Raw genomic sequence first — 13475 nt, 5'->3', positions numbered from 1 at the left:
GAACAGAACTCGAATGTGCAAACTAACAGCAGTTCTGTTAACTTCAGATGTTTTATTTCAACAAAAAACTAATTATATTACAAGACTACTTCATTCAGGTGCCACATGGTCAGTCATATTTGTAAGGGTGCGTACAAACCCCCCTAGCTCCTTTCAAAGGCCCATGCGCGATGAGTTCCTACGGGAGCTTTCACCCTCTGCAGGCCGTGCGCCCCAGAGCCGTAACCCCTCTGGTCGGGCTGCGTGCCTACCGGGTGCTTTGCAGCCCAGAGGGGATGTGAGGGGAGGTGTCCGTCTGACAGGGGGTCCCTCAGGATGCTTGCACGGCTATCTGCGGTAGCTGCTCTCTGCAGCCGTTGTTTCTTTTTGGACAACGAGCTCTCAATATTTTTTTAAAGAATATCTGATTACGAGGAGAAACCCGCAGGTTTCCATGGGATGTCTGCTTAGCAGGTGAGTTGTGGGCGACACATCATAGCACCGCGTATCCACATCCTTCACCAATCGTCACGGGGATGACGGAAAGCAGAGTGTGAAGGACTTGTAAACTAAACTCTCGACACAGAAGAGCTCTAGGAAAGCACTCCAGAAGCATGTACCTTCGCCGCCGCAAAACTGAAGAGGTTTGACCGAGGTAAGACACCGGTACCCAAACGGCCACCAGCAGCCTAACTGCAGAGGAAAACTGGGCTGGTTTTCAGCGGCTGGGTGAGGCCGCCAGGCTGCTCTGTGCTAATCATTTGTGTTCACAACAGGACGAAGTAAAACTTTTCTCACACTGCTGCCTATTAAGTCACTAAACTCATGCACCAAATGAACCAGCTAACTGATTGCCCTGTCAAGAACATTTACTAATTCTCGTTGCACAAAGCGCCCACAAGGTCACTCGCCTCGGTGTGCACCACGCGGTCGGCACAGCCGTGCCACCTCAGGCAGCTGGAAAGTAAAGCACAAAGGGACGGCAGCAGGAGCCCAGCAACGTGCTCGGATTCCAGCTGGGTGCTGCCTTCCCTGCATCCCCTGAGAAGCCATTCTGCTCTGTACAGAAGAACTAAAAAGACTATCCGATTATTCATAGCTCGATCTTCTAGCAACTAAGGACAGATACCTGATGGGAACGACAGAAGCGTAGCTACAACAAGCATTAACACGAGGCACCACTGTAACAGTTTTGTAGAGTGGGAACCCGGCACTTCTGACACGAAGCAGTCAGAGGCAGAAACAATTCGTTAATTCTTTTTGGTTGACTCCCTACTGGGCCATGGGCAGGAGAATAAACCATCCTATCATTATGCCACCGGAGAAATCCACAGCACGTCTGCTCCCTGTAGCTCTACGAGGACACAGGAGAAGTTGGGCTATCTTTTGGCTAAGGCAGAGCGAGGCCACAGACGGCAACTGTAAAGCAGAGGGGTGGGGGTCCCGCTTGCCCTGGGGCGGGGGGATGCCCTGTGTCAGCCCTTACTTCTGGAGCAGACATCATTCTGGTACAGCACAAAGCTCACCTCCTTCCCTTATCACCTTCCTCCCTGGAGTCAGCCACCAAGCAATAATCTTTCCAGATCCTGCAGCTTTGGGGCCTTGGCATATAAACTAAGACACAGGCCCTCTAAGGCAATTCCTCTTCCAGCAGATTTTTTCCTTGTCTAAAGAACTGGGACAAGTACAACCCATAAGTTTTGCATCATTTTAGGTTCTAAAACCTGACTAGTGTGGAAAAAAAAAAGCAGTGTTCCACCAGCTTTCTAAAGTTCATCAGCACTGCTCCTGGCTTCTCACCTTCCCATTACAGTAATATCTGGCAGACACCAAAGAATACTTGAGATCCACTCAAGATCTTGGCTGTGTGTCTAGTCGTGTACAAACATTTCAGGTCCTCACAAAACTGTCATTATCCTAGCGCTGAATTGTTCATAACATTTACCATATTCATCCTCAGAGCACCCCCACAAAGCGAGGGACGCAGCAGTGTACTCTGCCAACCCCCACCCCTGGGGTCGGCTCCCACCGCTCACCTCTGACATTTTCAAACCAGATCTTTGTGCTGCCCTCACTGCAAACAAAAGCAACGAGCTCTTGTGACCTTCTTTAAATCTCTGAAACTCTGCTCTTCTATGATGCTAACAAATACAAGATAATTCTTGACTGCTGACGGGCTGAGCCCCTTCTCTTGTTCCTTATTTAGATTACAAACTCTCCGGGCAGCGTAGTCCGTGGTTATGCAGCACACAGGAAAATGGGTTCGTGGTCCATTAGGGAAATATCTAGGTTCTATAAATAATGATAATATAGTGATGGTAAATTAAAACATAAAGAAAATGGATGATACATGCAAAGCTGCATAGGTAGCAGGAGAAATAGTCTGCATTTAAAAAAAAAAAAAAAAGGAATTCATAAACTATCCGTCAGAGCCATGCACTGACATCCTCGAGTAGGTTTCACTTATTTTCCAAAGGTCTCTGGGAAGGCTGACCTTTCAGCTAGGAAAATGAGTCTTCCACAGGACAATTATAAATATGATAATGACTGGGAAAAATCTCATCCACCGTGGCTGTTAAAAACAGCTCAAATGGCAGGCACAGTGCCAAACAGAGCCCAGTCTTCTGGCTAGCATCAACTTAAGGAATCACTAATGTTCTCGTCTAGGAAATAAAAATGGGCAGAGGCTGCTATCATCAGTAATTTAAAAGAAATCTGTTTTATACTATAGTCATAAAATCAGTGGTACATATTTTTTTAGCCCTAATTCTGTTTTGTTGAACAATGACACGTATACATGCGTCAGCTCATTAAAATAATTTGTTTGATCTTTTGGGTTTATAGCAGGAAGAAGCGATTAGAAGTAACAGGAAACATTTCTTCTTTCTAAATTGTTAGAAATTGCTGCAGCTCACATCTGTATAGCAGACACACAGCTCAGCATTACGGTGCATGGGTAGTTAGCTAAGTTTCTGCAACATTATTAACTGACCCCGCAGAGAGCACCTGATACTTCTTGTATTTCAAAGTGCGCTGAATCAGCTGGTGAGCCAAAATGAAAACATTTTGTTTATCAGGGCACAGCAGCTACACCTGTGATTAATGCTTTTGCTGCCTTGTGGTAACAAGCAAACGTAATTATCTAGCTACAGGGTAAAGCCACAAATTCTTCAGCTCTGTTTTATAGGAATTTAAAGATTGTTGCTAGTTTACGACAGTACAGACTGGGTGCTCGGTGTTTCCCAAGGAAGAAAAAGGAAAAAACAGTTTCTGCTGCAACAATCTAATGATTAATAATAGACTGAATAAATGTTTCAGATACATAAAACACGAGAACAACAAACAATAGCAATTTTAAACAAATATTCTGAAACTAATCTCCTTGGACACTGTTTTACTAAACAAGAACCTTCGATATCTCTAATGCCCATGCCCATGCATTTCAACTGCCTACAGGTGTAAGGATGTGAAGCCTTCACACACGTCCCTGCAGTTTGTAACACCTCAGGAAACCTGTCCAAGTGCTGAGAAACCTAAGTCCATTAAACCCCCCCAGTCTCGATGATGAGCTGGCTTTGGCAGCACGTGCAGCTGAAGGGGCTCGCTTGCTCTTCCCTCTTCCATCCCCCCAGCTCCCGACCCCGCTGCAGGTCACCAAGCTTCAGGTCAGCCCACAGCCACCTGCCCAGGGGAACCGGGTTTCAGAGGGAAACATCAATGGCAACTTATGTTCCAGTTTTCTGCCTTTTTTCACAGCCTAATGCAAAGCAAAGGAAGTCCTATTTATCAACAGCCACTCAAGAACTACCTAAAATTATAAATTCGTTCGTGGGAAGGCTCTAAAGCTTCAGTAATGCTAAGAATGGCTGAATTCCTATGAAGAATATTTTTACTCCAAATTACACACTGGAAATGATCACATTTTCTAAAGAGTCTAGCAGTCAGCAGACCGCAGTCACATCAAGTAAACTGACATAATTCCACAGATCTAGACCAGTCACGGTTACTAAAAATACAGAAGTTTAGCCCTAGGATTCTTTGAAAGTGTCCGTCCACAGCACCGAACCCAGTGAGATACCAGGATGACCGGAGGTAAATGAGATCTAACCTCCTTTCCCCCCAAAGCATCGCAGGACACCGAATAACGTTACCCTTAACGGGAGGATGAGAGGCAGTTGGGCTGATGGCCCTCAGCAGCTCCCAGCCCTGGCCACCAGAGCACGAGGCAGTCTGCTTTAGATTTCTCCCTGTCACTGCGCTCCGTGAAGGTGCCTCTTCAATGAGACACCAGTTCGAGTTGGATGCATTTGGACTTTGCTCTCTGCTTCGATTTCCAACAAAAGAACTAATAGATCTGGACGAGTTTTATGATCAGGCCGCTGAACTTTTCGGAAGAGTGGAATATCTCTGGTCAGGGCTACGTTTAAATCCTCAGTTACAAATTTCTGTGACCTGTTTCATGAACTTTTCGGCTTACTTAAGTAAAAATTTCTAAAGCTACGTGTTCAAGAATACTCTTTCCAATGCAGTGTATATATAAAAATATGTAAGATTATTCTGGCACCCACCATACATACTAATAGTTAAGGATTTGCTATGCCTTTAGCATTCAGAAGTACCACTCATGTCCTGTTGAGCCTTGAATTGTTCAAGATAGGCTTAGTTGTTCTCAGGTTGTCCGGTGAATTCAGAAAGGCAAAGCACATATTCACTTCTTGTTGGATTATTTTCCAATCATTTCAGCTCCCTGCACGGACTCCCCACAAGATGTGATAAGATCAAAATCAGCAAAGGAGAGAGCAGGAATGCACACGTGCTTTGTAGAAAAGAGCAGTGTTAGAAAGCAGCTTAAATCGTCACGGAACAGCAGAAACTGTCGTTACATTTGTCTGAACTTAACGTGAAGTGGGACTAATTCACACCCCTAAGGGAGGAGCAGATCAGCCTGTCTGGTGCAAGCTTACCCAACAGAAGGATATATTTTTAAATGAACAGAAACACTGATCACCTTATCCAAAGCAGTTTAAACATAGCTGACCTTAGACATGACGGTATCCCCCTCTTATCATAATCAAAACAGCTTTAACAAATCTAACAGAAAAGGTAATATTGTTTCACAGGATAGATTGTCATCTGAATTTACCTTCCACTCCAAACCAAAGAATGCCAGACTGACATTTCTGTCAGTTAATTAAGCATTCTCTGAACAAGTACTCCTTACTTAAGCCTTAAGATGTGAAACTCAGATTACGGGTGACATTTCACTAGGTTATTGATAGCGTAGCTCTAAAAACAAATGCCATGAAAACACATTTTCTTATGCATTTTCCTGATTAAATAAAACAAGCCCCATCCCTTTAGTTATGTTCCGTAACAAAAGTTCCCAATGTTCCTGAAGCAACCGGTATTACTCCAGTTAGAGTCTCCTGCAGCACGCTCCACAGACAGCTGGTACCAACTGAAAAAACCACCCTGCTTTTTTGCTTGCCTCAGCTAAGACTGGAGGCGAACGTGTGCTGGAATGAGAGGGAACCTGAGGGTACGACAGCCGCAGTTACGTCTCTCTCAGGTGGATGTTAACATCCATGAAGAAGCAAAATTTGAGAAATACATTAACAGCAAATGAAAACCACTTTCACTCTTTTTTATTACCTTATTATTGCTAATGGCAATAATATTTAGCATTTTAGATATATTTAGCGATGATAATTAGCGTTATTACTGACATTTTCTTAGCAGTTAACTCGCAAATATCAAAACTTCTGCAAATAACGTGCATTCAGTTAGACTAGCCAATATTAGCTTGTCTCCCCAGCTCCCTCTGGAGGCTGATAAACGAACACTCTTGTATTGCAATTTACCACGTGAAAAAGGTTTACTCGGAGGATAAGGATTTTGCTTACAAAATGCTTTCATGTGCAGCGACTCTAGCCTGAATGCAAACAAGCATGTGGGTTCCGCAGCCAGCTGCAGGTCTTCCTCTTTGGTTTCTAATGAGAAAGAAACCTCCCTCCCATGCCACAGCTGCACCGTATATAAGGGCTCACGCTCATGGACTCTTTTTTTCTTGAATATTTTAGGGGAGGTGTTTTTTGGCTGCAGCCCTAAAAAGTATGGAGGGTACCTGGAGAATTTGTGTTTGTTTCTATTGCTATATTCACTGGCTTTCTTCTAGCATCCAGTGTTCCCCCCGCTCCAGGGACAGTGCAGTATCTGATGGGATCTCTGGGTTGTTGGTAGCTCCTGAGGAGGCCACCAGTGAGCTAAATCCATTGTTGAGGCTGCCAAAAGGTGTGAGACGTGGATATGCCCTCCTGCCACCCCTTCTCAAGGTGTTGTCTGACCAGGGACGCCAGAGCTGGGAAAGCGAGGCCCCGATGCTACAGCCAGACTCCAGAGCCCTCAGGTACATGAAGAGGCTCTATAAGATGTCTGCTACCAAGGAGGGGATCCCCAAGGCCAACAAAAGCCACCTCTATAACACTGTTCGACTTTTCACCCCGTGTTCTGAATGCAAGCACAGCCACAGGGACCTAATGAAAGGTAGGTGTGCAGTGACCTGAATTTCAAAGGTTCAACTGGTTGGGGTTTATTTTGGCATGTTCTATGCTTGCAATATAGCAGAAAAATACCTTACTCCATTAGAGTTGTTGCTATTTTAAGCCTGATGGCTCTTCTCTTAGTCTGTGTAAGTTCTTTGTAAAGAACTCCTTGCCTTGTGCTTTTCCTAGAAAAGAATCATAACCAAACGTGTGAAGAGTAGAACCCCTTGTAAAGCAGGGGCGGGTCTGAAAACTGGGGCGGCTGAGCACATCTGTGACTTAGGATTTTTTTTTTTAATGTGGTTTAGTCAGAGCAACAATCCTTGGCCTTTAATTCTACTTACGTGATTGGTGATGAGTTGTCTGAGTTTTCCTGACTTGGATTCCTCCACTTGGAGAGCCAGATAACCTGAAACACAAACATCATGCTCATACACAGTAATGGCACTTTGAGGTTGAGGATTGCTTAAAAAGTATTCACTATAGAAAAATAAATCAATGTTTATGGCTAAAATTTCCTGGCATAGTATAGTCTACTGCTTTAAAAATATACTGTCAATTAACAGTTAATCTCATGATTACATATCCTAAATACAGTAATAATTAAAGTAATAGCCTGAATCTGAACCAACTTCCTACAACTAATTTTAAGGCTGTTATTCAAATTTATTATTTTAGAAAAGTCATTAATATAGACCATATAAGTTTATCAAGATCTACAGAGCCCTCATCTGACTTCTGATTATATAGTCTATTAAAGTTTGAAGATCACTTAATGTATTTATGTGGTCAAAAAAGAATGCTTTCTGACTTACAGAAAAATAGCGGTGAGAAGTAAGAAAAGCAATACATTATGTCCACATCTGGAATGCAGGCCAGAAAATGGTTTTATTAATCTCAAAATGAAATGGAAATTAGAGCAAAAAATTAAAAAAAAAAAAAAAAATCATGCAAAAAGATAAGAATAGTGTATCGTACAGTATGAGTGAATAAGACAGAAATCTGCATTCAGAATGGCTTGGAAAGTTTCTATTCCATAACAGAAAAGCAAAGTGATAATTTTTAAAATTAGCGTTAGTAAGTTTCTGCCTTGCTATTTATCAGACTTGCTGTCAGCTGCTGGTCAATAATACATGAGTAGCAAGAATACCTGGAGTTAATAATAAAAAGCTTTCAAAGCATTCAACTTAAACTATTTCATTTATGGCTTCTTTTATAATCCAAACTGTCTAGTTCCTCCTTCCCCATATCAACAATGTGAAAAGCCAACTGCTAACATTGCTGTGTACTGCCTTATAACTAACCAAATTTTAACACCTCTTAAAAGCTTGGGGCTTCTTGGCTTTGTTGTTTTCTTAACTTTTAAATCTTAAATTCTTGGCTGAAGCAGAAATTCCATACATTAAAAATATGTTCAGGCATCTAAATTGGTTTCTTCTGCTGCTTAATCACTTCTAATTACCCAGTAGACAAAAGTATTTATGTCTTGGTGGCAAATTAAGATACAGTAACTGTGCAAAATTTTGTTTCCCTTCTCAGGAGACCTTCACTCAGGGGATTTGCTCTTCAACCTGGATCGTGTTACTGCTCTAGAGCACTTACTCAAGTCTGTCTTGCTCTATTCGTTTGACACATCTGTTCCCACTTCTTCTTCCTTTACATGCATGTGCCATTTGTCTGTTAAGGAGCATGATTTTTCTAGCCAAGTATGTCCCAGTGTTTCTCACACTGTAGCTTTTAGCCTGCACTTTGAAGTTAGAAAACGCAAGTGGGTGGAGATTGACGTGACTTCTTTTCTCCAGCCTCTAATTGCTACTAACAGGAGGAATATTCATATGGCTGTGAACTTCACTTGTCTGATGGGTGATCCACAACACAGCACTGAACAGGACAGTTACATTAATATGGCTCTGGTTCCCCCTTCTCTTCTCCTTTACTTAAATGATACCAGTGAGCAAGCTTATCACAGGTGGAACTCGCTTAGACGTAGAAGGAAAAACCCAGTGCGGCCCAGGCAAAGGAACAGTCTGCTGGCTGATATTACAGATGACGAAGGAAGAGAGAATTCGCAAGGTAAAAGGGCCTCTCGACGTCGAAGAGATGAGAATCTGAACGAAGCTCCAGCAACTCCACCTTACAATCTGAGTGAATATTTCAAACAATTTCTGTTTCCTCAAAATGAGTGTGAGCTTCACAGCTTCCGTCTAAGTTTTAGCCAGCTAAAATGGGACAAATGGATAATAGCACCACATAGATACAGCCCTCAGTATTGCAAAGGGGACTGTCCGAGGGTAGTGGGGCACCGTTACGGCTCTCCTGTGCATACGATGGTGCAGAACTTAATATATGAGAAACTGGACTCATCTGTTCCGAAGCCCTCTTGTGTTCCTGCTGAGTACAGCCCACTGAGCGTGCTAACAATAGAGCCCGACGGCTCCATAGTCTACAAAGAATATGAAGATATGATAGCTACGAAGTGCACTTGTCGGTAGTGGGTGAATCCTAATTCATTTTACACTTAGCTTGGGTATTTTGAATTATCAGAATACCTGTAGCATTTGTCTAACAGCTCTTTAAAATTGGTCAGGATTTCGATTAGTAGGTGTTTACATTATAGCACTTATTTTTGTAGCCACTCAGCTTTTCTAGAATGTGAAATTAAATGTAAATAGCTTTTTATTGGAATAATTTTGCATTTAAAATATGAAAGAGGTTTCAATTACCAGGTGCCTATTTTAAGCTGTTTTGTTATAGATTAAAAAAAAAAAAAGGAAATAAATGCCTATCATGCATACAACTTAAGTTCAGTGCCTGCTAGTCTTCCTCTATGTAATGAAATCTTTTGTAATGACATTTCTGACAAGTGTCTACGGAAAGAGGAGAGACTCTAATATTAAAATTACTTTCTCAGTTTTTCGCTCTTATTCCCTAACACATTTTTCTAATTCCCCTAGCAAGAAGACAACTTTTCCTTGCAGTTCTGTTTAAAAAAAGTTATCAGGCTGTTCCTTGCTCTTCTGCTGTCATGCTCTTCAAGTTTTCTCAGCAATGGGTGGTAAGAATTTAAGGAGACATATCTAGTAATTTGTAGAAAAAAATCAAATCACTGAACTATCTGAACACAAACATGCAACAGCTTACACATGTGCTGTTAAAAAACACCTTGATCTGTTTTTTAGAACAATATACAAGATTGTCATGGTGTTAGGGTATGGAATTCTACTTGTAAAACTACACTGCCACATGCTTCTGAGGTATGTGGAAATGTTCAACACTATCACTTACAGGCTTTTAGGAGGTTATTAAATTAGTTTGTTTAAATGCTGTTAAATGTCTAGTAGTCTGATATGAGATGTGAAGATGTAGGGCCATAGCTTCATTTCCTCTCAATAAGGGTGTAGGTAACAGCGCCTTAATTCTGTATGTTTTTAAACAAAATCTTCACCAAGACTAATGTGTTTTCTCCTAGATTTTTCTAGTTACAAGAATTTTGTTCTAAACGCTTGTTTTGGGTTGGGGACCCAAGCTAAGAGAGCTTTAGACGAGGCTCACACAAAAGACAGCTTTGATGTGGATTTTTAACAGAAGGATGTGGTGTAGCACTGTCTTGTGTGGTTTTGTTTTTCTTTGAATTGCTAAGACTAGCCTTTAAAAGGGCTTGCAAATGTATTGATGCGTAAAGTCCCTAACTTCCTACTGGACCCTAACATTAGAGCCTGACCTGTGTAGTACCCAAGGGCTTGGGAACTCAGTCTGGCAGAGAAAAGCCTGAACCTGAGGTGCCGTGCGTGACTTCCCAGCGCTGTGACAGGACACGGACAGTGCTTCACCTCCCAGATGTGAACCAGTCGGTGCTGCTGTGGTGCTTCTGTGAGTCTGGAGTACCCTGCAGAGGTGCAACGCTGCCTGGCGAGCAGTCACATAACGTCCACCAAAGGAGGCCTCTGACTGGGGCTGCTACCTAAAAATAGTGCTTGCTTTGGCTCTGATCAGAGGTACGGCTGGAAAACACCAAGAGCTCAAGGCAAAAACCTTGGTGTCAAACAAAATCCCAGCCCAGGTCAATATTATATTTGATTGGCGTAAAAAAGCTTCCCTGCCTAGTGAGCGTTGCTCCCACTAACCCCTTTCAAATCGGGGGAATTCAGCTTCACCAAACAGCTTCTGTATTTAAAACTGTGTCCCTTCACATTATTATTTTGTCTCATTTATAAAATTGTGACAATGTCAGTTAGGGTTTTTTTTTTTCCACATGTTATTTTTGGGAGGATTCACATCTGTGAGGGGATGCACACTGCTCCCACTAACCCCTTTCAAACTGGGGGAATTCAGCTTCACCAAACACTTGTGTTTAAAACTGTGTCCCTTCATGTTATTATTTTGTCTCATTTATAAAATTGTGGCAATATCATTTAGTGTTTTTCATTGTGTCAATGTCACTTAGTGTTTCTTTCTCCACACAGCATTTTGGGGAGCATTTACATCTGTGAGGGGATGCGCTCACAGCCTTCACGTTATTATTTTGTCTCATTTATAAAATTGCATAAGTATTTTTTATTTTTATTTTTTTTTACTATGGCAACATCACTCAGTGTTTTTTGTTGCGGCAACATCATTTAGTGTTTTCCACGTGGCATTTTGGGGAGGATTTACATCCATGAGGGGATGCGCACGTGGCCTTCACGTTATTATTTTGCCTCACTTATAAAATCGCAGCAACATCAGTCGTTTTTACTGTGGCAACGTCACTTAGTGCTTTTTACTGTGCCAACACCATTTAGTGTTTATTATTGTTGCAACATCGTTTGGTGTTTTTTTTTACTGTGGCAACGTCACTTCGCGTTTACTACCGTTGCGGTGTCATTTAGGGGGTTTTACTGTGGCAACACCACTTAAGCGTTTTTTATCGTGATAACGTCGCTTTGCGTGCTTTTTTTTTTTTTTTTTTTTTTTCTCCACGCGACATTTTGGGGGGAGGACGAACGCCCCCGGGGGGGCGCCGCCGCGCCGCCCGGAAGCGGAAGCGGCGTCGGAGATGCCGCTTCCGCTTCCGGGCGGCGAAGGCGGTCGCCAAGGTGACACCGCCATGGGCCGGCACTTCGGGAACCTGGCGCGGGTGCGGCACGTCGTCACCTACAGCCTGTCGCCCTTCGAGCAGCGCGCCTTCCCCAACGTCCTCTCGCACGGGCTGCCCAACGTGTGGCGGCGCTTCAGCTCGCAGGTCTTCAAGGTGGTGCCCCGTGAGTACGGGGCTGGGGGAGGCCTGAGGGGGAAGGGGGGGCTGGGGGGGGGGGGCTGAGGGGGAAGGGGAGGGGCTGGGGGAGGTTTGGGGGGGGTCAAGGGGACGGGGGGAGGCTTTAGGGAATGGGGGGGGAATGGGGGAGAACGGGGGAGGCTGCAGGGGGAAGGGGGGAGGCTGGGGGGGAAGGGGAGAGGCTGGAGGAGGTTTGGGGGGGGGTCAAGGGGACGGGGGGAGGCTTTAGGGAATGGGGGGGGAATGGGGGAGAAGGGGGGAGGCTGCAGGGGGAAGGGGAGAGGCTGGGGGGGAAGGGGAGAGGCTGGAGGAGGTTTGGGGGGGGGGTCAAGGGGACGGGGGGAGGCTGGGGGGGGAATGGGAGGGACGGGGGGAGGCTTTGGGGAATGGGGGAGAAGGGGGGAGGCTGCAGGGGGAAGGGGAGAGGCTGGAGGAGGTTTGGGGGGGGGTCAAGGGGACGGGGGGAGGCTGGGGGGGAATGGGAGGGACGGGGGGAGGCTTTGGGGAATGGGGGAGAAGGGGGGAGGCTGCAGGGGGAAGGGGAGAGGCTGGAGGAGGTTTAGGGGGGGGTCAAGGGGACGGGGGGAGGCTGGGGGGGGAGTGGGAGGGACGGGGGGAGGCTTTGGGGAATGGGGGAGAACGGGGGAGGCTGCAGGGGGAAGGGGGGAGGCTGGGGGGGTGGATCAAGGGGACTGGGGGAGGCTGGGGGGGAATGGGAGGGAATGGGGGAGGTCGGGGGAGGCTTTAGGGACGGGGGGAGGGGGAATGGGGGAGGCTGAGGGGGACCAGGGGAAATGGGGGAGGCTGGGAGGGAAGGGGAGGGGCTGGGGGCGAAGGGGAGAGGCTGGGGGAGGCTCGGGGGATCAAGGGGACTGGGAGAGGCTGGAGGGGAACGGGAGAGGCGGGGGGAGGCTGAGGGGGACCAGGGGAACTGGGGAGGCTGGGGGGAAATGGGGGGGACTGGAGGAGGCTGGGGGGAATGGGAAGGGTTGGGGGATGTGAAAGGGGAAATGGGGAGGTCAAGGGGGACTGGGGAAGGATGGGGAGAACGGGAAGGGTTTGTGCCGGGGGCACTGGGGAAGGATGGGGGAACAGGGAGGGTTTGTACCGGTTGTCGTTGTGAGCCAGCCTGGTGCGGCTTTGCCCCCCCCTCCTCGCCGTGCGGCTTCTCAGCGCTCTCCTCTCTTTGCAGCCTTCGTGGGCGCCTACCTCCTGTACTCCTGGGGCATGCAGGAGTTCGAGAGGCTGAAGAGGAAGAACCCTGCTGACTACGAGAACGACAAGTAGCCAGAGCGACGAGGAGATGTTAGCGGCGATGTTAGCGCACCGTGTTATCAGCATCCTGTTGCTAAGCGTGTTCATGTGATTAGGATGCCGGGGAGATAAAGTGTTGTCTAATAAACTTTAACTCTGTCTCATGACTTTGTGTGAAGTCCATGGCTTTAAATGTTGAGGTGAGTCGCATGAAATGGCTCTCCGGTTCACTCTGTACAGAGGGATGATCAGATTAAACTACTCTGTGCTCAAACTATTTTACTTTTTATTTTACTTTTTATATTGTCTTATTTGCAGCCTCTTTGCCTCCTGTTTCTTTGAAACACTCCTCAGTCTAGTTAATGTAGCAAGGGCTGTCCTCAGCTAGCGTTGGTTAGAAGTAACAGCTCGGGGGTAAGCTCATTGATCCCTTTATCTTTCCCTCA

At 45.5% G+C, this 13475-nt stretch overlaps 2 protein-coding genes across 2 annotated transcripts; both read left to right on the top strand.

Moving 5' to 3' along the window:
* The first annotated feature begins 6092 nt into the window (after positions 1–6092).
* GDF9 (growth differentiation factor 9) lies at positions 6093–9013 on the top strand. The gene is made up of 2 exons (XM_035560815.1): positions 6093–6522; positions 8061–9013. The coding sequence occupies exons 1-2, from the start codon at positions 6093–6095 to the stop codon at positions 9011–9013; spliced, it is 1383 nt and encodes a 460-aa protein (XP_035416708.1).
* A 2530-nt stretch (positions 9014–11543) lies between these two features.
* On the top strand, positions 11544–13196 carry LOC118254906 (cytochrome b-c1 complex subunit 8). Its single transcript, XM_035560676.2, has 2 exons — positions 11544–11761; positions 12968–13196. Exons 1-2 carry the CDS (start codon positions 11557–11559, stop codon positions 13060–13062), a joined length of 300 nt encoding a protein of 99 aa, XP_035416569.2. The 5' UTR covers positions 11544–11556; the 3' UTR covers positions 13063–13196.
* The last annotated feature ends 279 nt before the right edge of the window (positions 13197–13475 follow it).

This window comes from Cygnus atratus, chromosome 14 (assembly GCF_013377495.2).
Source record: "Cygnus atratus isolate AKBS03 ecotype Queensland, Australia chromosome 14, CAtr_DNAZoo_HiC_assembly, whole genome shotgun sequence".
NCBI lineage: Eukaryota > Metazoa > Chordata > Aves > Anseriformes > Anatidae > Cygnus > Cygnus atratus.
The sequence above is the reverse complement of the archived record's forward strand: the minus strand, read 5'-3'. Positions and strand labels throughout refer to the sequence as shown.

Excerpts from the sequence above, each read along its gene's own strand:
- GDF9 (XM_035560815.1), top strand. The coding sequence starts at position 6,093 with ATGGAGGGTACCTGGAGAATTTGTGTTTGTTTCTATTGCTATATTCAC. Across the intron at positions 6,523-8,060 it reads CCACAGGGACCTAATGAAAG|GAGACCTTCACTCAGGGGAT; the intron begins GTAGGTGTGCAG and ends TTCCCTTCTCAG.
- LOC118254906 (XM_035560676.2), top strand. The coding sequence starts at position 11,557 with ATGCCGCTTCCGCTTCCGGGCGGCGAAGGCGGTCGCCAAGGTGACACC. Across the intron at positions 11,762-12,967 it reads GGTCTTCAAGGTGGTGCCCC|CCTTCGTGGGCGCCTACCTC; the intron begins GTGAGTACGGGG and ends CTCTCTTTGCAG.